Source organism: Canis lupus, chromosome 28, assembly GCF_011100685.1.
Source record: "Canis lupus familiaris isolate Mischka breed German Shepherd chromosome 28, alternate assembly UU_Cfam_GSD_1.0, whole genome shotgun sequence".
Taxonomy (NCBI): Eukaryota; Metazoa; Chordata; class Mammalia; order Carnivora; family Canidae; genus Canis; species Canis lupus.
Window position 1 is genome coordinate 32,600,140 of NC_049249.1, and position 21,426 is coordinate 32,621,565.

The window sequence follows — 21,426 nt, forward strand, 5'->3', positions numbered from 1 at the left end:
CCTGACTATCTTGAATCATCTTCCCGGACCTTCTGTGCACATGATTTTGTCAAACACCTATTTCCAACTCCTCTGAGTGAATATCTAGGAGTGAAATTGCGAGTCACATGATGATTATATATTTCCGTTTTGAGGAAACAAAGAAATGTTTAGCATAGCAGCTGTACCAATTCAGGTTTCCCTAGGTGGCATTGGAGAGCTCTGGTTTCTCCACATCCTCACCAACACTTCTTCTGTGTCTTTTATTTTAGCCATCTTGTAGGCAGGAGGTACTTTCTCACCATGTGTAGGATTTTTATCTCCTGCAAGGATACTTATGGTGGGGATGTGTTCACTTGGTCGATGCACGTGTCTCTCTTCTTTGTAGAGCAGAGTCCTCACTTTATAGACCCTTGAGGCCCTAGGACCAGACTACTGTCAGTGCCACTGTCTAGCTCATGGCAGAAAGAAGGCAGGATACATAGGAGACTGAGGAAACGTAATGTGTGGTCTCCTGCTTAACTTAGAAAATGCCCATTTTGCAAGGAGGCCTAATGCTACCATGTTTTGTTACTTTTCTGCCTCCAGAGTCCTAGGCAGCACTATGTATGCACAGCTAAGATGAGTGATAGTTACTCCTGCCCATCTTCTTGATAATCAGAGGATTGTTGAGATGCAGTACAAGCATGGGGCTTGAGAGAACAGGATCAAGTGGTCAGCAGAAAGGGATCCTTCAGAACAAGCCTTGGGCTCGGGAGAAGGGTCTGTGATCAGGACCGTTGGGTGAAAGTAGACTCTCTGAACACTAGGACCTAGGACTGCTCCTTCTTGGAGGCTGGATGGATCTTTGGGGCTGAAGCACACGTTCTGGGTGGTCTCAATGGTCCATGTCAGACTACCGGCTCCTCATATTCTCCCTTGCATTGTGGGACCAGCCTTAGGATTTCAAATCCTGATATGGTGTGCAATCAGTTGTTACATGCATACATCAGCTGACACTCGGGGGGTAACATCAAGTAGCCCCTTAAGGATGATGAGGAGCAAGATTCTGAGACCCCTGTTGCTGGGGAACATTAATTGAAACCAGAACTTGTGTCCCCTGAAAGGAATTATCTTACAATCAGAGTACAGGAGTTCTTCCTTCAAAACCAGAAAAATTTCCTGTCTCCCACTAGAGACTGATTCGGGGTTGGCCCTGAGGCTGGTGAATGGAGGTGACCGGTGTCAGGGCCGCGTGGAGGTCCTGTACAGAGGCTCATGGGGCACCGTGTGTGATGACGGCTGGGACACGAATGATGCCAACGTGGTCTGCAGGCAACTGGGCTGTGGCTGGGCCACCTCGGCCCCACACAATGCCCACTTTGGTCAGGGATCTGGCCCGATTGTGCTGGACGACGTGAGCTGTTCTGGGTATGAGTCCTACCTGTGGAGCTGTAGCCACAGTGGCTGGAATTCACACAACTGTGGGCACTATGAGGACGCAAGTGTCATCTGTTCAGGTGGGTCCTTACAATGCTGGCCCTCTGTTTCTGTTTGTTATTTTTTTCTAGATAAAACTCATTTCTTTCACTGTTATTTCATATTCCTGAGTGTCATGGAAGGGCAGGGCTTTCTCCCATAGCTTGAGAGGAAGCTGCATCACCCATCATCCTGACGTACATCAGTTTTTCAGGTGGATCATAGCACCTTCTTTAAAGTGCCGGTGGAGAAGTCCTGTTTGAATGGGCATAATGGTTTAGAGACCAAATTCCTGCCACACTGTTCCTTGTGGGATCCTGCCCCTGAGGGTATTTACCAGCTCTACTCCTCAGGACCACTCCCCGCAAGTCTTTCTTAGTTCTAGCGGGGACAGACCCTCAGCACTTCTGTTTGTCTGAAGCCTGAGAGGCCTCTTTCTGCACATCGTTCACAGAGACTGATGATGTGTCCTCTTACTTTGCAGCATCTACTGGAAACCCTCCCAATACGACAGGTGAGTAGCTGTGCCCAGCCCAGCATGAATCATGTCTGATATTTGACTCTCATGTTTCTAGAAGTTGGAAGAGAGGACGAGGCTCTCCCCTTGGAGGACTCTGGTATTTGCTACAGTGACCAGCAACTAAGTCCCTAGGGTGTTGGCTCCTAAGTTGAGACAACTGGCCCATCTGTATCCTCTGCCCCTCTCTGCTCTGAGGGTTTACTCATAAGTCTGTAGTGGAAGAGCTTTTGATCCCCTCTGTTCATATCAGATAAAGTAAAAGTTCAAGTCAGAATTGGGGTCGTCTGAGAAATACACACCAACAGAACTCCTACCAGGCTTGCGTGTTCCTGAATTCCTTCATGTTGAGAGAGGCATCCTTAAAGTGTTTTCTGCCACACGGTGGAAATTCCACTCAGTGCCGAGTATGCTGGGAAGTACTAGCGCCATACTCCAGGCCATCTGGCCCATCCACAGCGTAAAGTGGAATTGCCCAGACTCTGAAAAGTTCATCAGGAAAAGATAGAATTGACCTTTCCTTACCAAACTAATGAGCACAGAGTGAAAACTTTTCCACTAAAGTCCTGAAATTACTTCATTTTCTTTTTAGATTGGTGGCACCCTTCATCTACAACCACTTATGGTAGGTATCATATGTTTCCATCTAAGGACACGGGGTTATCATCTCCAGATAGGCTGTCCATGCAGTAGAGGCCTGTAAATGCACAGGCTGCTTGACCTTGTGCATGTAAACTACACAGACCTGGCCCGCCATACACTGCACCCAAGGTATACGCACACACACAGGCTGCCTCTCCCTCAAGACATGCAGCCTTTTAATCCTTCCTGCCTCGTGGGGAACTTTTGTTTCAATAAGGAGATCTACTCCCCTTCTTTTAAAGAAATCGAAGATATTACTTGGGTTACCACAAAAGTTCCGCAAGAAGGGAGGCAGACAGTAAATGGATAATTTCACAACTAATCAACTCTTTACAAGTAAATTTTCCATCCTGGAATGGCTATTGCTCAACAGCTTTCCTTCATGCCTAAGAACTGAAATGGCCACTTGTGGATGTCCTTGAATGTTTTCTTCCCATCAACTTAATTGGCTGCCTTTGATCTCATTACAGAGCTATGACCCCCAACTTGTTAGCTAGTTCCCCGTTGCTGAGCCTGACCCCCTACCAGGACCAAACTACCTGTAAAGACTGAGACCATTGCCCCTGAGCTAGTGGACTCCGAGCTATTTCAGGCTGTGTCCAAACTCATTCTTGCTGTTCCCAAATGGAGATAGTGCAATGACTTTCGTGGCCTGTTTTGAGCCTGGCAGTGATATTCAACCTGCTGGATCCTAAGTCCTCAGCCACATTGAGGCAGACAATGGCAGTAGGACATAGGATTAGGCTCCCACAGGACTGAGAGGCTATGGCAGGCCATGGTCTGTCTACTCAGGACCACATGGAGGCTTGATCTCAGGACGGATAGATAGGATGATGTTCTCTGATCTTTGATTCCATTGCAACACCCATGTGCTTTGTGTCTGACTTGTGTTTCTTTCTCATAGCTACTCCACCCGAATCAACCATCCAGCAAGGTAAGTCTGTGCCACCGTATTTGGAATGTTTCTTTTCTCCTTTCCCATCCATCCCTTTTCTCTCCATTTCGGGTGAATCATTGCTCCTTGAGGACCTTGTGGGCACATTTTGTGGTTCCCAGTCACTGAGCCTCTAACAGGCAGCTCTTACATGGACACGGGATTCAAATGGCCCCATTTTCCCATCATCCATGAGTTATCATCTAATCCTTTCCCAGCATCCCAAGAGACTGTTGCCTACCAATTCAGAGAACTAGCCATGGGTGCCAAGAATTTCAATTGAAATGCTGTCTGGGGAGACAGCAGAGTGGGAGAAGGAGCCATAGGGAGCACTGATGTCTTCTTAGAGAGCCGTCAGAGCAGGCTGGACCCTTCCCAATGTTCAGCATTTGCATCACCCTCAGATTTATCACAATCCAATGTGTATATACAAAGTGGTAGGGACAGAGCCCCAGGGATTTGAGACCACTATGAGAAGAAGGTGCTCTAGATACAGGGATATACAGCTGGCTCCATGTTGACCCTGAATGCTCCTGACTCTTTCTTCCAAGATTCCTGTGAGGATCTCCTGCGTCATCTATGAGTCAAGATAGACAAGTGGCAAAGGTTTCTAAGGGACAAGGGACATGCCAGGCTGAGAGATCTGGAGGGATCTGGCTGATGTACACAAGGTCTTTGCACCAGAAAAGGTATCAGAGCAGGAGGCTTACACAGCCCCCCCGCCCCCGCAGGTGGAAGGGGGCAGGATGCAGGTGTGCAAGTGTCATGATGCCTGCCAAAAACTCTCATGATTCCCCCTTTCCCCTCCAGCTAACAGAACTCACCAGACGCCACTGTCCCTGTCCCACTGACTCATCACTTGAGCCAAGCTTGGTTCTATTTCCAACCTTTCTAACCCTGCTTTGTGTTTCTCTGCATATCGGTGGTATACAACTACCAATGGTCAGCATCCTCAGTGTTTGCCTAAGTATCCAGATTCACACCATAGTCAGCCCGACTGGATGAAACTCCAGATTGTTGAGTGTAGTGTCTGACCTCACCTCCCCATCCAGTGTGTGTGGGGGTTCCCTTTAGCCACAAGAGTTATTTTTCCAGCCTCCTACCAGTTTGGGGAGATGTCAGTCATGACGTTTTTGTTTGCATTTGACAAGAACCCAGTTCAGCTCCTCTAAAGCTAGCAGAGATCTCAACTCAGTGGCTCTCACATGTAAGATATTTAGATCAGATATACCTCCAGGAACACTGGGATACAGAAGTTTCTAATCCTTTGTCATCCTGCTTTGTGTTTCTCTGAAGATTGGTGGGATACAACTCCCTAGGGCAAGCATCCTGCAGATCCTGAAAAGTATGCAAATTCTCCCAGTACTCAACTGGTTTCAGGGAAATTCTGAAATCCTGAGTTTGGCATCTGACCTCACCCCCTGGTCCTGTGGGAGGGAGGTCCTTTATCCAAACGTGATTATTATCAGTCAACCTCCAGTTTGGAGATATATCAGTAAGTGATAGAGGAAACCAGCTCGGCTTCTCTTATCCTAGCACAGAACTATTATATCAAAGTCACTCACATTTAAGATGTTTCGAGCAGGTGTACCTTCACGAACTTCGGGTGTGGATGTTTCATGAGTATCTGCCGCCAGATTTTCTTCTCTCTCCTGTTTCTTATATGGACGGGCTTCACCCTTGCTTTGCTTTCTGCATGTGAGAGGCAGTTGCCAACCCCAAGCCCCTGTGTCACAAGAGAAGGATTCTGCTTGTGCCCAGAGGGCTGGGTGACGTTTCCTGTAAGGACGTTAGGTAGTGTGCTTGGCAATACCTGCTTCAATAGAACCATGTTCCTGTGTCTGATGGGCTGGTCAGGGTCCATATGCCCACCTTCATATTCCCCCGTGGAAATGGAGAGGAGTTGGCTCTAGGCCCTACTTGAACCTCATGGAAAGCGGTTTGACTGTTGTGTTTCATAGAAAGGATAGTTTGTCTACCGCAAAATCAGTGCAAGAGATTAGAGACATGAAGAGAACACTGCCCTTTTGGAACTTGGCCCTTTCTTAATACCCCCTCAGTGCAGCCCTGGGTTCCACAGCCCCCACACAGAGCCTTGTCCCTCTATGCGTGTCAGCCCATGTTGGCGTCTGCTCTTGAGCTGGCCTCTGGTCCAGTGTCAGGGTCTGAGTTGACAGTGTAATGTGCATCGAGGAACTGATAGGGCCTGAATAGTCCCTATGGCTGGTTGCTTGTCTTCCTTGGACATAGTAGGTGTTTCAACTCATGCTAAGTGCACCCTCCAGTGAGACTGGGATCATGGATTCAGAACCCCAGCACTGGAGAAAAGTCCAAATAATTAATACTTTAGTGCCCTATCATGATGTGCAATTCTCCTAATATAAAATTTGCTATTTTACTGTGCGGATGAGCCCCTTTTAGTCTACTGACTGCCAAAAGCATCAATTAATTGGTTCCAGAATTTCTTATCACTTTATTCAATATCCCATGCCCTGAACTAGTCACAATTCCTACCTTCCAGGCTCTCACCTGGTTGCCTTCCTTGTCTGGATTTGCATATTCTGGACATTTCCTACGAATGGAGGTAGCCACTATGTGGCTTTTTGTGACTGGCTTCTTTCCACCAGCAGTTTCTCTCAGGATTAATCATGAAGAGGTGTGTCAACTTTGGCAGCATGCATCCCCACCCACATTATGATCCCATTAATCTGTTCATGGACAGATAAAGTGGAGAGTTTCCGCCGCTGACTATTTTGAATCGTCTTCCTGGGAACTTCTGTGCCCATGATTTTTGTCACACACCTTCTTCCAACTCCTCTGGGTGGATATTAGGAGTGGAATTGAAGTTCATATGATGATTTTGTCTTTGAGTTTGGGGGAAACATGGAAGAGCTTAGCATAGCAGCTGTACCAGTTTAGTTTGGCAGCTTTAGAGGGTTCTGGTTTCTTCACATCTTCGTCAGTCTCTTCTATTGTAGTCATCTAGTAGGTGGGCGGTCCTTTTTCACTGTATTTAGGATTTTCATTTCCTGGAGGGACACTAATGGTGGAGGTGTGTTCACTTGGTTGCTTCATGTGTCTTTCTTCTTTATTGAGCAGAATCCTCATTTTATAGACCCCTACTATCCTGAGGACCAGACCAGGGTCACTGCCCCTGCCCAGCTCATGGTGGAGAGATGGCAGGGTCCTTGGGAGAAGGACACTGAAGAAATGTGATGTGTGGTCTCCTGAAATTTGCAAATGCCCTCCTGCTAGGAGGCCTATTGCTAGCATGTTTTATTAATACTCTGCTCCCTAGAGTTCTAGGCAGCACTATGTGTGCACTACTGAGTGAGTGACAGTTACTATTGCCCATCTCCTTGATAATTGGAGGATTGATAAGTTTTAGTACAAGCTTGGGGCTTGAGAGAACAGCACAAGTAGTCAGCAGAAAAGAATTCTTAAGAATAAGCCTAGTCCTCAGGTCTGTAATATAGGACCATCCAGTGAAGGTAGACTCTCTGATCACTAGGGCCTAGGACAGTTCCTTCTTGGTGACCAGAATAATTACTGGGACTGAAGACGGTGTTCAAGGTAGTCTCTGTGCTACTGTATCAGACTACTGGCATCTTATATTCTCCCCTGCATTGTGGGACCAATCTCAGGATTTCATCTCCTGATATTTTGAGCAACACGTAGTAACACACATAAGTCAGCTGAACTAAAAGGTACCATCAAAGTGCCCCGTGAGGATGATGATGATGAGCAAGACTCAGAGAGTCCTGTTGCTAGGAAACATTAATTGAATCCAGAACACGGGCCCCTGGAAGAAATTATCCTGCACTCAGAGGCAGGAGTTCTTGTTCGAGAACACAGAGAGGGATCCCTGGGTGGCACAGCGGTTTGGCGCCTGCCTTTGGCCCAGGGCGCGATCCTGGAGACCCGGGATCGAATCCCACGTCGGGGTCCCGGTGCATGGAGCCTGCTTCTCCCTCTGCCTCTCTCTCTCTCTCTCTCTCTCTCTCTGTGACTATCATAAATAAATAAAAATTAAAAAAAAAATTAAAAAAAAAAAAAAAAGAGAACACAGAGAAAGACAATTTTCCTGTCTCCTAGTAGGGACCGATTCGGGGTTGGCCCTGAGGCTGGTGAACGGAGGTGACCGGTGTCAGGGCCGCGTGGAGGTCCTGTACAGAGGCTCGTGGGGCACCGTGTGCGACGACAGCTGGGACACCAATGATGCCAACGTGGTCTGCAGGCAGCTGGGCTGTGGCTGGGCCACCTCGGCCCCAGGAAATGCCCGCTTTGGTCAGGGCTCGGGCCCGATTGTGCTAGACGATGTGCGCTGCTCCGGGCACGAGTCTTATCTGTGGAGCTGCAGCCACAATGGCTGGAACTCGCACAACTGCAGGCACTCTGAGGACGCAAGTGTCATCTGCTCAGGTGGGTCCTCACGAAATTTGCCCTTGGTTTTGTTTGTTATTTGGTCTAGACAAACTATGCCTTTCTATATTCTATCATCTTCCTGATTTCACCGAAGGGCAGGTGTTTCCCTCATAGCTCGACAGGAACCTGCATCCCCCATCATCCTGGTGTACCTCAGGTTTAGGCATGGACCTCAGCACCTTGTTTAAGGAAACCTGTAGAGCAGCCGAGTGTGGGAGGGTATAAAGCTTTTGAGTTCAAATCCTTCAACACAGTTCTTTGTGAAATCCTGCCCCTGAGGTGTAGTTTACAGCTCTGCCCCCACAACCACTGCCAGAAAGACTTTCTGGTGCTAGTGAGGACGGACCTTCAGAATTTCTGTTTGTCCTGAGCCTGGGAAGCTTCTTTCTGCACATCGTTCATGGAGACTGATGTTGTGTCCTCTTTCTTTGCAGCATCTACAGGAATCCCTCCTACTACGACAGGTGAGTAGCTGTGCCCAGGCCAGCATGTATCTTGTCTGGAATTCAACTCTCGTGTTTCTAGAGGTTGAAAGAGAACTCTTCTCTTCTCTTCCGATACTCTGGTGTTTGCTACCATGACCAGCAGCTGAGTCCCCAGATCCTTGACTCCTACTTAGTTGAAACTCCAGGCCCATCTGGATCTCCCACACCTTCTGTAGCCCGGTTTTGATTAGAGAGTTTACAGTGGAAATGCTGTTGGTCCCCTCTCTTCAATTCAGATGAAAGTAGGGAAAGGGAATAAAGGGGAAAGGAGAAAAAATAATGGGAAATATCAGAAAGGGGACAGATCATGGACGACTCCTAACTGTGGGAAATGAACCAGGGGTGGTGGAAGGGGAGGTGCATCGGGGATGGGGGAGACTGGGTGATGGGCACTGAGGTGGGCTCTGACGGGATGAGCACTGGGTGTTATTCTATATGTTGGCAAATTGAACACCAATAAAAAATAAATTTATAAAAAAAAAGAAAGTAAATATTCAAGTCAGAATTGGGAGCATTTGAGAAATAGGCACCAACAGGACTCCTTCCAGTGCTTGTGTGTTCCAGAATTCCTTCCTGTTGGGAGAGTCATCCCCAAAGTGTTCTCTACCCCACGGTGGAAATAGTCAGTGCCGAGTATGTTGGGAACTACTAGCGCCATACTCCAGGCCATCTGGGCCATTCACAGTGTAAAGTGGAATTGTCCAGACTCTGGGAAGTACATCAGGAAGGCATAGAATTGACCTTTGCTTACCAACTAACGAGCACAGAATGAAAAGTCATCCAGTAAAGTCCTAAAAGTACTTCATTTTCTTTCTAGATTGGTGGCGCCCTTCATCTACAACCACTGATGGTAGGTATCATATGTTTCCACTTAAGGACACGGGGTTATCATCCCCAGACAGGCTGTCCATGCAGTAGAGGCCTGTAAATGCACAGGCCGCTTGAACTTGTGCATGTAACCTACTCAGATCTGCCCCACCATACACTGCACCCAAGATGCACGCACACACACAGCCTGCCTCTCCCTCAGGACACGCAGCCTTTTTATCCTTCAGGCTTCGTGGATAACACTTGTTTCAATAAGGAGAGCTCCTTGCCCTGCTTGTCGAGATCGAACAAGGCATTCTTCAAAGAATCGAATGTAGACTTTTATATCTCAGGGGAATCTCAAAAGCTCTGAGAGAAGGGAGGGAGACAGTAAATGGATAATAACACATCTCATCTACTCTTTACAAGTAAATTTTCCATCCTGGAATGGCTATTTCTTCACTCTTAAGAACTGAAATGGCCACTTGAGGCTGTCCTGGAATATTTCTTCCCATCCTTTTAATCGGCTGCCTTTGATCTCATTACACAGTTATGACCCGCAACGAGTTAGCTAGACCAGGCTCAGGCTGACCTCCTGCACTAGGGCACTAGGGCACTAGTCACTTTTGCCTTGCAAAGAGTGAGAGCATTGCACCTGAGCTGGTGGACTTGGAGTTATGTTCAGCTGTGTCCAGACTCATTCTTGCGGTTTCCACATGGAGACAGTGCAATGACTTGGTGGCCTCTTTTGAGCCTGGCAGTGATATTCAACCTGCCGGAACCTCAGTCCCCAATCACATAAAGAAAGACAATGGCGGTAGGACAAGTGTTAGGCTCCCTCAGGACTGAGAGACTGTGGCAGGCCTGGCTCTGTCTACTCAGGAGCACATGGAGGCCTGGTCTCAGGAGATACAGCATGATGTTCTTTACCTTTGATTCTGTTGCGTCACCAATGCGCTTTGTATCTGACTTGTGTTTCTTTCTACTAGCTGTTCCGACCATATCAACCATCCAGCCATTTAAGTCTTTGGGCACCCCTCTTGGAATGTTTCTCTTCTTCTCAACCATCTGTTTTCTCTCCATTCGGGGTGAATCATTGCTCCTTAAGGACCTTGTGGGCACATTTTGTGGTTCCCAGTCACTGAGTCTCTAACAGGGAGGTCTTAAGGAGGTGTGGGATTCAAATTTTCCCATTTTTTCCCTTTGGATCGGCCCTGAGGCTGGTGAACGGAGGTGACCGGTGTCAGTGCCACGAAAGGTCCTGTACAGAGGCTCGTGGGGCACCGTGTGCACTGACAGCTGGCACACCAATGATGCCAACGTGTTCTGCAGGTGGCTGGGCTGTGGCTGGCCCACTTTGGCCCCTGGAATTGCCCGGTTTGGTCAGGGCTCGGGCCCAATTTTCCTGGACAATGTGGGCTGCTCTGGGCACAAGTCCAACAGCATCTGAGGATTTTTCTGTCTCTGCATCCTCATCAGCACTTCTTCTTTTGTCTCATTTACTGTAGTGATGCAATGAGCAGGGGTACTTTCTTGCTTTGGTTAGGATTTGCATTTCCATCATGACTACTGATGGTGGGCATCTATTCTTGGGCTCGTCACATCTATCCATCTTCTGTGAAGAATTGGAACCTCCTTATATAGAAGCTTGAAGGCCTGAGTATCACATTTGGTCAGTGCCCCAGATCTGCTCATGGGTAGAGAAGACAGGGTCCGGGGGACACTGAGGAATCATGATGTCTGCTATGGTGCTAAGTGTGCCAAAAGGCCTACCCACAAGAAGACCTAATGCTGCCAAGTTTTGATGGCTTTCTGTCTCCAGGAGGCCTGGGTAGCTCTAAGTATGCAGAGCAACATGACAGTGACAGGTACTCCTGCCTGTTGTCATGAACGAGGATTGTTAGATTCAGTAGATGTCTGGGCCTTGAGAGAACAGGAGCATGTCAACATCAAAAAAGGATCCTACAGAACAAGCTTTGGGGCCTGGAACAGAGTCCGTGATATACCACAGTGGGGTGAAGATAGACACTCTGAACGCTAGAACCTAGGACAGCACCTTGGGCCAGCAGGGTCGTTTCTCTGGGCATAAAGCTTGTGTTCATGGCAGTCTCAGTGGCATACATCAGGCTACTGGTTTCTGCCTTTCCCCACGGCATGGCATGGCCAGGCTCAAGAATTCAAATCCTAAGTTTGTGGGCAACCAACAGTGAATACTCCTAAGTCAATTGAGACTCAGAGGTAGCATCAAGTGGCCCCTTGAGTTGGAATGATGATGAGAAGGTTTCAGAGGGTCCCGTTGCTGGGGAACATTAATCATACCCAGGGCACCTGGGCCCTGAAAGAATTCCCCTGCCCTGAGAATGCAGGAGTTCTTCGAGAACACAGAGAAAGACAATTTTCCTGTCTCCTAGTAGGGACCGATTCGGGGTTGGCCCTGAGGCTGGTGAACGGAGGTGACCGGTGTCAGGGCCGCGTGGAGGTCCTGTACAGAGGCTCGTGGGGCACCGTGTGCGACGACAGCTGGGACACCAATGATGCCAACGTGGTCTGCAGGCAGCTGGGCTGTGGCTGGGCCACCTCGGCCCCAGGAAATGCCCGCTTTGGTCAGGGCTCGGGCCCGATTGTGCTAGACGATGTGCGCTGCTCCGGGCACGAGTCTTATCTGTGGAGCTGCAGCCACAATGGCTGGAACTCACACAACTGCAGGCACTCTGAGGACGCAAGTGTCATCTGCTCAGGTGGGTCCTCACGAAATTTGCCCTTGGTTTTGTTTGTTATTTGGTCTAGACAAAATATTCCTTTCTATATTCTATCATCTTCCTGATTTCACCGAAGGGCAGGTGTTACCCTCATAGCTCGACAGGAACCTGCATCCCCCATCATCCTGGTGTACCTCAGGTTTAGGCATGGACCTCAGCACCTTGTTTAAGGAAACCTGTAGAGCAGCCGAGTGTGGGAGGGTATAAAGCTTTTGAGTTCAAATCCTTCAACACAGTTCTTTGTGAAATCCTGCCCCTGAGGTGTAGTTTACAGCTCTGCCCCCGAACCACTGCCAGAAAGACTTTCTGGTGCTAGTGAGGACGGACCTTCAGAATTTCTGTTTGTCCTGAGCCTGGGAAGCTTCTTTCTGCACATCATTCATGGAGACTGATGTTGTGTCCTCTTTCTTTGCAGCATCTACAGGAATCCCTCCTACTACGACAGGTGAGTAGCTGTGCCCAGCCCAGCATGTATCTTGTCTGGAATTCAACTCTCGTGTTTCTAGAGGTTGAAAGAGAACTCTTCTCTTCTCTTCTCTTGCGATACTCTGGTGTTTGCTACCATGACCAGCAGCTAAGTCCCCAGATCCTTGACTCCTACTTAGTTGAAACTCCAAGCCCATCTGGATCTCCCACACCTTCTGTAGCCCGGTTTTGATTAGAGAGTTTACAGTGGAAATGCTGTTGGTCCCCTCTCTTCAATTCAGATGAAAGTAGGGAAAGGGAATAAAGGGGAAAGGAGAAAAAATTAATGGGAAATATCAGAAAGGGGACAGATCATGGACGACTCCTAACTGTGGGAAATGAACCATGGGTGGTGGAAGGGGAGGTGCATCGGGGATGGGGGAGACTGGGTGATGGGACTGAGGTGGGCTCTGACGGGATGAGCACTGGGTGTTATTCTATATGTTGGCAAATTGAACACCAATAAAAAATAAATTTATTAAAAAAAAGAAAGTAAATATTCAAGTCAGAATTGGGAGCATTTGAGAAATAGGCACCAACAGGACTCCTTCCAGTGCTTGTGTGTTCCAGAATTCCTTCCTGTTGGGAGAGTCATCCCCAAAGTGTTCTCTACCCCACGGTGGAAATAGTCGGTGCCGAGTATGTTGGGAACTACTAGCGCCATACTCCAGGCCATCTGGGCCATTCACAGTGTAAAGTGGAATTGTCCAGACTCTGGGAAGTACATCAGGAAGGCATAGAATTGACCTTTGCTTACCAACTAACGAGCACAGAATGAAAAGTCATCCAGTAAAGTCCTAAAAGTACTTCATTTTCTTTCTAGATTGGTGGCGCCCTTCATCTACAACCACTGATGGTAGGTATCATATGTTTCCACTTAAGGACACGGGGTTATCATCCCCGGACAGGCTGTCCATGCAGTAGAGGCCTGTAAATGCACAGGCCGCTTGAACTTGTGCATGTAACCTACTCAGATCTGCCCCACCATACACTGCACCCAAGATGCACGCATACACACAGCCTGCCTCTCCCTCAGGACACGCAGCCTTTTTATCCTTCAGGCTTCGTGGATAACACTTGTTTCAATAAGGAGAGCTCCTTGCCCTGCTTGTCGAGATCGAACAAGGCATTCTTCAAAGAATCGAATGTAGACTTTTATATCTCAGGGGAATCTCAAAAGCTCTGAGAGAAGGGAGGGAGACAGTAAATGGATAATAACACATCTCATCTACTCTTTACAAGTAAATTTTCCATCCTAGAATGGCTATTTCTTCACTCTTAAGAACTGAAATGGCCACTTGAGGCTGTCCTGGAATATTTCTTCCCATCCTTTTAATCGGCTGCCTTTGATCTCATTACACAGTTATGACCCGCAACGAGTTAGCTAGACCAGGCTCAGGCTGACCTCCTGCACTAGGGCACTAGGGCACTAGTCACTTTTGCCTTGCAAAGAGTGAGAGCATTGCACCTGAGCTGGTGGACTTGGAGTTATGTTCAGCTGTGTCCAGACTCATTCTTGCGGTTTCCACATGGAGACAGTGCAATGACTTGGTGGCCTCTTTTGAGCCTGGCAGTGATATTCAACCTGCTGGAACCTAGGTCCCAGCCACATAAAGACACCCAATGGCGGTAGGACAAGTTTTAGGCTCCCTCAGGACTGAGAGATTATGGCAGGCCTGGCTCTGTCTACTCAGGAGCACATGGAGGCCTGCTCTCAGGAGATATAGCATGATGTTCTTTGACCTCTGATTTTGTTGTAACACCAATGTGCTTTGTATCTGACTTGTGTTTCTTTCTACTAGCTGTTCCGACCATATCAACCATCCAGCCATTTAAGTCTTTGGCACCCCACTTGGAATGTTTCTCTCATCCCATCCATCCGTTTTCTCTCCACTCGGGGTGAATCATTGTTCCTTGAGGACCTTGTGGGCACATTTTGTGGTTCCCAGTCACTAGTCTCTAACAGGGAGGTCTTTAGGAGGTATGGGATTCAAATTTTCCCATTTTTTCCCATCATTCCATGAGTTTTCATCTAGTTTTTTCCAAGTGTCCCAAGAGACACTTGCCTGCAGGTTCAGAGAACTGGCCGTGGGTGGCAAAAGCTTTATCTGAAATGCTGTCTGGGCTGACAAGCAGAGTGGGAGAATGGGCCATGGAGAGTACTGACGTCTTCTTAAGGAGACATCTTGGCAGGCTGGATCCTCCTCAATGTCACTTCTTCCAACACTGTATATCCAATGCAGCATGGACAGAGGCTAAGCAATGAGAGGCTTCTAAGAAATGCACGTGCTCTTGATACAGGGATATACAGCTGGCTCCATGTTGACCCTCAATACCCCTGACTCTTTCTTCCAAGTTCCTTATGAGAATCCCTTCAGTCGTCTATGAGTCAAGATAGACAAGGAGCAAAGGTTTCTAAAGTAGAAAAGAACATGTCAGGCTGAGAGATGTGAAAGGATCTGGTTTATGTAAACGTTTTTGACTCAGAAAAACTAGCAGAGCAGGAGACTTGCACAGCACACACAGGTGCAAAGAAGCAGGGTGAAGAGGAGCCACTGTCATGACGCCTCGGAAAAACTCTCTCAATCTCACTTTGTGGGTAACCGACAATGAATACTCCTATATCAATTGACAATCAGGGGTACCATCAAGTGTCCCCTTGAGTTGGAATGATGATGAGAAGGTTTCAAAGGGTCCGGTGGCTGGGGAACTTTAATTGTATCCAAGGCATCCAGACCCTGATAGAATTATCCTGAACTTAGAATGCAGCAGTTCTTCCTTCGAGAACACAGAGAAAGACAGTTTTCGTGTCTCCTGGGAGGACTGATTCGGGGTTGGCCCTGAGGCTTGTGTACGGATGTGACCGGTGTCAGGGCCGCAAAAGGTCCGGTACAGAAGCTCGTGGGGCACTGTGTGCGACAACAACTGGCACATGAATGATGCCAACGTGGTCTGCAGGCAGCTGGGCTGTGGCTGGCCCACTTTGGCCCCCGGAAATGCCTGCTTTGGTCAGGGCCAAATGTTCTGGACAATGTGGGCTGCTCTGGGCACAAGTCCAACAGCATCTCAGGATTTTACTGTCTCTGCATCCACACCAATAGTACTTCTTTTGTCTCATTTAGTGTAGTGATGCAAATGGGCAGGGATACTTTCTTGCTTTGGTTAGGATTTGCATTTCCATCATGACTACTGATGGTAGGCATCTTTTCTTGGGCTCGTCACATCTATCCATCTTCTGTGAAGAGTAGACCTCATTTTATATAAGCTTGAAGGTCTGAGTATCCATATGGTCAGTGCCCCAGACCTGCTCATGGGTAGAGAAGGCAGGGTCCGGGGGACACTGAGGAATCCTGATGTCTGCTATGGTGCTAAGTGTGCCAAAAGGCTTTCCCTCAAGAAGGCCTAATGCTGAGAAGTTTTGTTGGCTTTCTGTCTCCAGGAGCCTGGGTAGCTCTAGTATGCAGAGCAACATGACAGTGACAGGTACTCCTGCCTGTTGTCGTGATAATCAGGATTGTTAGATTCAGTAGATGTCTGGGCCTTGAGAGAACAGGAGCATGTCAAATCAAAAAAGGATCCTACAGAACAAGTCCTGGGGCCTGGAACAGAGTCTGTGTTATACCACAGTGGGGTGAAGATAGACACTCTGAATGCTAGAACCTAGGACAGCACCTTGTGCCAGCAGGGTCGTTTCTCTGGGTGTGAAGCTTGTGTTCAAGGCAGTCTCAGTGGCATAGATCAGGCTACTGGTTTCTGCCTTTCCCTGCTGCATGCCAAGTCCAGGCTCAAGAATTCAAATCCTAAGTTTGTGGGCAACCAACAGTGAATACTCCTAAGTCAATTGACACTCATGGGTATCATCAAGTGACCCCTTGAGTTGGAATGATGATGAGAAGGTTTCAGAGGGTCCCGTTGCTGGGGAACATTAATCATACCCAGGGCACCTGGGCCCTGAAAGAATTCCCCTGCCCTGAGAATGCAGGAGTTCTTCATTCGAGAACACAGAGAAAGACAATTTTCCTGTCTCCTGGTAGGGACCGATTCGGGGTTGGCCCTGAGGCTGGTGAACGGAGGTGACCGGTGTCAAGGCCGCGTGGAGGTCCTGTACAGAGGCTCGTGGGGCACCGTGTGCGACGACAGCTGGGACACCAATGATGCCAACGTGGTCTGCAGGCAGCTGGGCTGTGGCTGGGCCATCTCGGCCCCAGGAAATGCCCGCTTTGGTCAGGGCTCGGGCCCGATTGTGCTAGACGATGTGCGCTGCTCCGGGTACGAGTCTTATCTGTGGAGCTGCAGCCACAATGGCTGGAACTTGCACAACTGCAGGCACTCTGAGGACGCAAGTGTCATCTGCTCAGGTGGGTCTTCATGATATTGGCCCACTGGTTTTGTTTGTTATTTTGTCTAAACAAACTATTCTTTTCAATGTTCTATCATCTTCCTGATTTCACCGAAGGGCAGGCGTTTCCCACATAGCTTGACTGGACCCGGATCACCCATCATCTTGGTGTAACTCAGGTTGAGGCATGGACCTCAGCACCTTCTTTAAGGAAACCCGTAGAGCAACTGAGCGTGAGAGGGCATAAAGCTTTTGAGTTCAAATCTTTCAACACTGTGCTTTGTGAAATCCTGCCCCTGAGGTGTAGTATACAGCTCTTCCCCCAGCACCATTCCCAGAAAGTCTTTCCTGTGACTGTGAGGATGGTCCTTCAGAATTTTTGTTTGTCTTGACCCTGGGAAGCTTCTTCCTGCACATCATTCACAGAGACTGATATGTGTCCTCTTTCTTTGCAGCATCTACAGGAATCCCTCCTACTACGACAGGTGAGTAGCTATGCCCAGCCCAGAATGATTCCTGTCTTGAATTCAGATCTCATGTTTCCAGAAGTTGGAAGAGAGGACCAGGCTCCTCTCTTCCGGGACCCAGGCATTCCCTATGGTTACCACCACCTGAGTCCCCAGATCCTTGACTCCTATTTAGTTGACACTACTGGCCCATCTTAGTCTCATGCACCTGCCTGCTGCCTGGGTTTGTCATAAGTCTGCAGTGGAAGGGTTATTGGTCTCATCTGTTCAATTGAGATCAAAGTAAGTATTCAATTCAGAATTGGGAGCATTTGAGAAAGAGGCTCCCACTGGACTCCTTCCAGTGCTTGTGTGTTCCCTAATTCTTTCCTGTTGAGAGAATCATCCCAAAAGTGTTCTCTACTCCACGGTGTAGATAGTCAGTGCTGAGTATATTGGGAACTACTAGCGCCATACTCCAGGCCATCTGGGCCATTCACAGTGTAAAGTGGAATTGTCCAGACTCTGGGAAGTACATCAGGAAGGCAAGGAGTTGAACTTTCCTTACCAACTAACGAGCACAGAATGAAAAGTCATCCAGTAAAGTCCTAAAAGTACTTCATTTTCTTTCTAGATTGGTGGCGCCCTTCATCTACAACCACTGATGGTAGGTATCATATGTTTCCACTTAAGGACACAGGGTAATCATCCCCAGACAGGCTGTCCATGCAGTAGAGGCCTGTAAATGCACAGGCCGCTTGAACTTGTGCATGTAACCTACTCAGATCTGCCCCACCATACACTGCACCCAAGATGCACACAAACACACAGCCTGCCTCTCCAAGACATGCAGCCTTTTTATCCTTCAGGCTTCGTGGATAACACTTGTTACAATAAGGAGAGCTACTTGCCCTGTTTTTCATGATGGAACAAGGTATTCTTCAAAGAATCGAATGTAGACTTTTACATCTCAGGGAATCTCAAAAGCTCTAGAGAAAGGAGGCAGACAGTAAATGGATAATAACAGAACTCATGTACTCTTTACAAGTAAATTTTCCATCCTGGAATGGCTATTTCTTCCCTCTTAAGAACTGAAATGGCCACTTGAGGCTGTCCTGGAATATTTCTTCCCATCCTTTTAATCGGCTGCCTTTGATCTCATTACACAGTTATAACCCCCAACGAGTTAGCTAGACCATAGTTGCTCAGGCTGACCTCCTGCACTAGGGCTGAACTGCCTTGCAAAGAGTGAGAGCATTGCACCTGAGCTGGTGGACTTGGAGTTATGTTCAGCTGTGTCCAGACTCATTCTTGCGGTTCCCACATGGAGTCAGTGCAATGACTTCGTGGCCTCTTTGAGCCTGGCAGTGATATTCAACCTGCTGGAACCCTAGTCCCCAGCCACATCAAGGCAGACAATGGTGGTAGGACAAGGGTTAGGCTCCCGAGAGTAGGCCTGGCTCTGTCTACTCAGAGGAGATTGAGGCCTGCTCTCTGTAGGTATAGCATGATGTCCTTTGACCTTTGATTCTGTTGCGACACCAATGCGCTTTGTATCTGACCTGTGTTTCTTTCTACTAGCTTTTCCAACCATATCAACCATCAAGTGACCACCATGGGTGGCCATTTAAGTCTTTGGCCACCCCACTTGGAAATTTTCTCTTCTTCCCACCCATCCCTTTTCTCTCCATTTGGGGTGAATCATTGCTCCTTGAGGACCTTGTGGGCACATTTTGTGGTTCCCAGTCACTGAGTCTCTAACAGGGAGGTCTTTAGTAGGTATGGGATTCAAATTTTCCCATTTTTTCCCATCATTCCATGAGTTTTCATCTAGTTTTTTCCAAGTTCAGAGATGCAGGTTCAGAGAACTGGCCGCGAGTGGCAAGAGCTTTATCTGAAATGCTGTCTGGGCTGACAAGCAGAGTGGGAGAATGGGCCATGGGGAGCACTGATGTCTTCTTAAGGAGACATCTTGGCAGGCTGGATCCTCCTCAATGTTCAGGGCTTGCAACACTGTATATCCAATGCAGCATAGAGAGAGGCCGAGCGATGAGAGGCTGCTAAGAGATGCACGTGCTCTTGATACAGGGATATACAGCTGGCTCCATGTTGACCCTCAATACCCCTGACTCTTTCTTCCAAGTTCCTTATGAGAATCCCTTCAGTCGTCTATGAGTCAAGATAGACAAGGAGCAAAGGTTTCTAAAGTAGAAAAGAACATGTCAGGCTGAGAAATGTGAAAGGATCTGGCTTATGTAAATGTTTTTGACCCAGAAAAGCTAGCAGAGCGGGAGACTTGCACAGCACACACAGGTATTAGGAGGCTGGGTGCAGATGAGCCACTGTCATGATGCCTCGGAAAAACTCTCTCAATCCCACTTTGTGGGCAACCAACAATGAATACTCCTAAGTCAATTGACGATTGGGGTACCATCAAGTGTCCCCTTGAGTTGGAATGATGATGAGACGGTTTCAGAGGGTCCCATTGCTGGGGAACATTAATCATACCCAGGGCACCTGGACCCTGAAAGAATTATCCTGCTCTCAGAATGCAGGAGTTCTTCCTTTGAGAACATAGAGAAAAACAGTTTTCCTGTCTCCTGGTAGGGACGAATTCGGGGTTGGCCCTGTGGCTGGTGAATAGAGGTGACCAGTGTCAGGGCCGTGTGGAGGTCCTGTACAGTGGTCGTGGGGCACTGTGTGCGACGACAGCTGGGACATCAATGATGGCAATGTGGTCTGCAGGCAGCTGGGCTGTGGCTGGGCCACCTTGGCCCCAGGAAATGTCCGCTTTGGTCATGGCTCGGGCCCAATTGTCCTGGACAATGTGGCCTGCTCTGGGAAGGAGTCCTATCTGTGGAACTGCCCCCACAATGGCTGGAACTCTCACAACTGCAAGCACTTTGAGGATGCAAGTGTCATCTGCTCAGGTGGATCCTCACGATATTTGCCCTCTGGTTTTGTTTGTTATTTTGTCTAAACTATTCCTTTCAATGTTCTATCATCTTCTTGATTTCACCGAAGGGCAGGTGTTTCCCTCATAGCTTGACAGGAACCTGCATCACCCATCATCCTGGCGTACCTCAGGTTTAGGCATGGACCTCAGCACCTTCTTTAAGGAAACCTGTAGAGCAGCCGAGCGTGAGAGGGCATAAAGCTTTTGAGTTCAAATCCTTCAACACTGTTCTTTGTGAAATCCTGCCCCTGAGGTGTAGTTTACACCTCTGCCGCCAGGACCACTCCCAGAAAGTCTTCCTTGTGCTAGTAAGGACGGTCCTTCAGAATTTCTGTTTGTCCTGAGCCTGGGAAGCTTCTTTCTGCACATCATTCATGGAGACTGATGATGTGTCCTCTTTCTTTGTAGCATCTACAGGAATCCCTCCTACTACGACAGGTGAGTAGCTGTGCCCAGCCCAGCATGATTCCTGTCTGGAATTCAACTCTCGTGTTTCCAGACATTGAAAGAGAGGATCAGGCTCTTCTCTTGTGGGACCCTGTCATTCCCTACGGTTACCACCAGCTGAGTCCCCAGATCCTTGACTCCTATTTAGTTGAGACTCCAGGCCCATCTGGATCCCCCGCCTCTCTCTATTCCCAGACTTTGATTAGAGATTGTACAGTGGAAAGGCTCTTGCTCTCCTCTCGTCATTTCAGATGAAAGTAAATATTTAATTCAGAATTGGGAGCATTTGAGAAATAGGCACCAACAGAACTCCTAATAGTGCTTGTGTGTCTAGAATTCTTTCCTGTTGGGAGAGTCATCCCCAACGTGTTCTCTACCCCACGGTGGAACTAGTCAGTGCCAAGTATTTTGGGAAGTAATAGTGGCATACTCTCGCCGATCTGGGCCTTTCACAGTGTATAGTGGAATTGGTCAGACTCTAACGTGTCCTCTAATGAGAGTTACCATTGACCTTTCCTTATCAAACTAACTAGCATGGAATGAAAAGTTTTCCACTAAAGTCCTAAAATTACTTCATTTTCTTTCTACATTTTGGTGCCCTTCATCTACAACCACTCATGGTAGATATCACGTTTTCCACATGTGGACACAGGGTTCTCATCCCCAGGCAGGCTCTCCATTCAGTAGATGTCTGTAAATGCACAGCCCTGTTGAATCTGAGCTTGTAACCTACCCACCCTGCTCCACCATGTTGCACCCAGGCTGCA

At 48.1% G+C, this 21,426-nt stretch overlaps 1 protein-coding gene across 1 annotated transcript in view; it reads left to right on the plus strand.

Moving 5' to 3' along the window:
- DMBT1 (deleted in malignant brain tumors 1) overlaps positions 1-21,426 on the plus strand; it is a 150,534-nt gene that overhangs the window by 107,574 nt on the left and 21,534 nt on the right. The window contains 14 exon segments of the mRNA XM_038579001.1: positions 1,155-1,478; positions 1,922-1,951; positions 2,547-2,579; positions 3,501-3,530; positions 7,626-7,952; positions 8,390-8,419; positions 9,258-9,290; positions 11,659-11,985; positions 12,422-12,451; positions 13,295-13,327; positions 16,503-16,829; positions 17,266-17,295; positions 17,891-17,923; positions 20,621-20,650. Of these exon segments, the coding sequence (XP_038434929.1) occupies positions 1,155-1,478; positions 1,922-1,951; positions 2,547-2,579; positions 3,501-3,530; positions 7,626-7,952; positions 8,390-8,419; positions 9,258-9,290; positions 11,659-11,985; positions 12,422-12,451; positions 13,295-13,327; positions 16,503-16,829; positions 17,266-17,295; positions 17,891-17,923; positions 20,621-20,650 (1,617 nt within the window).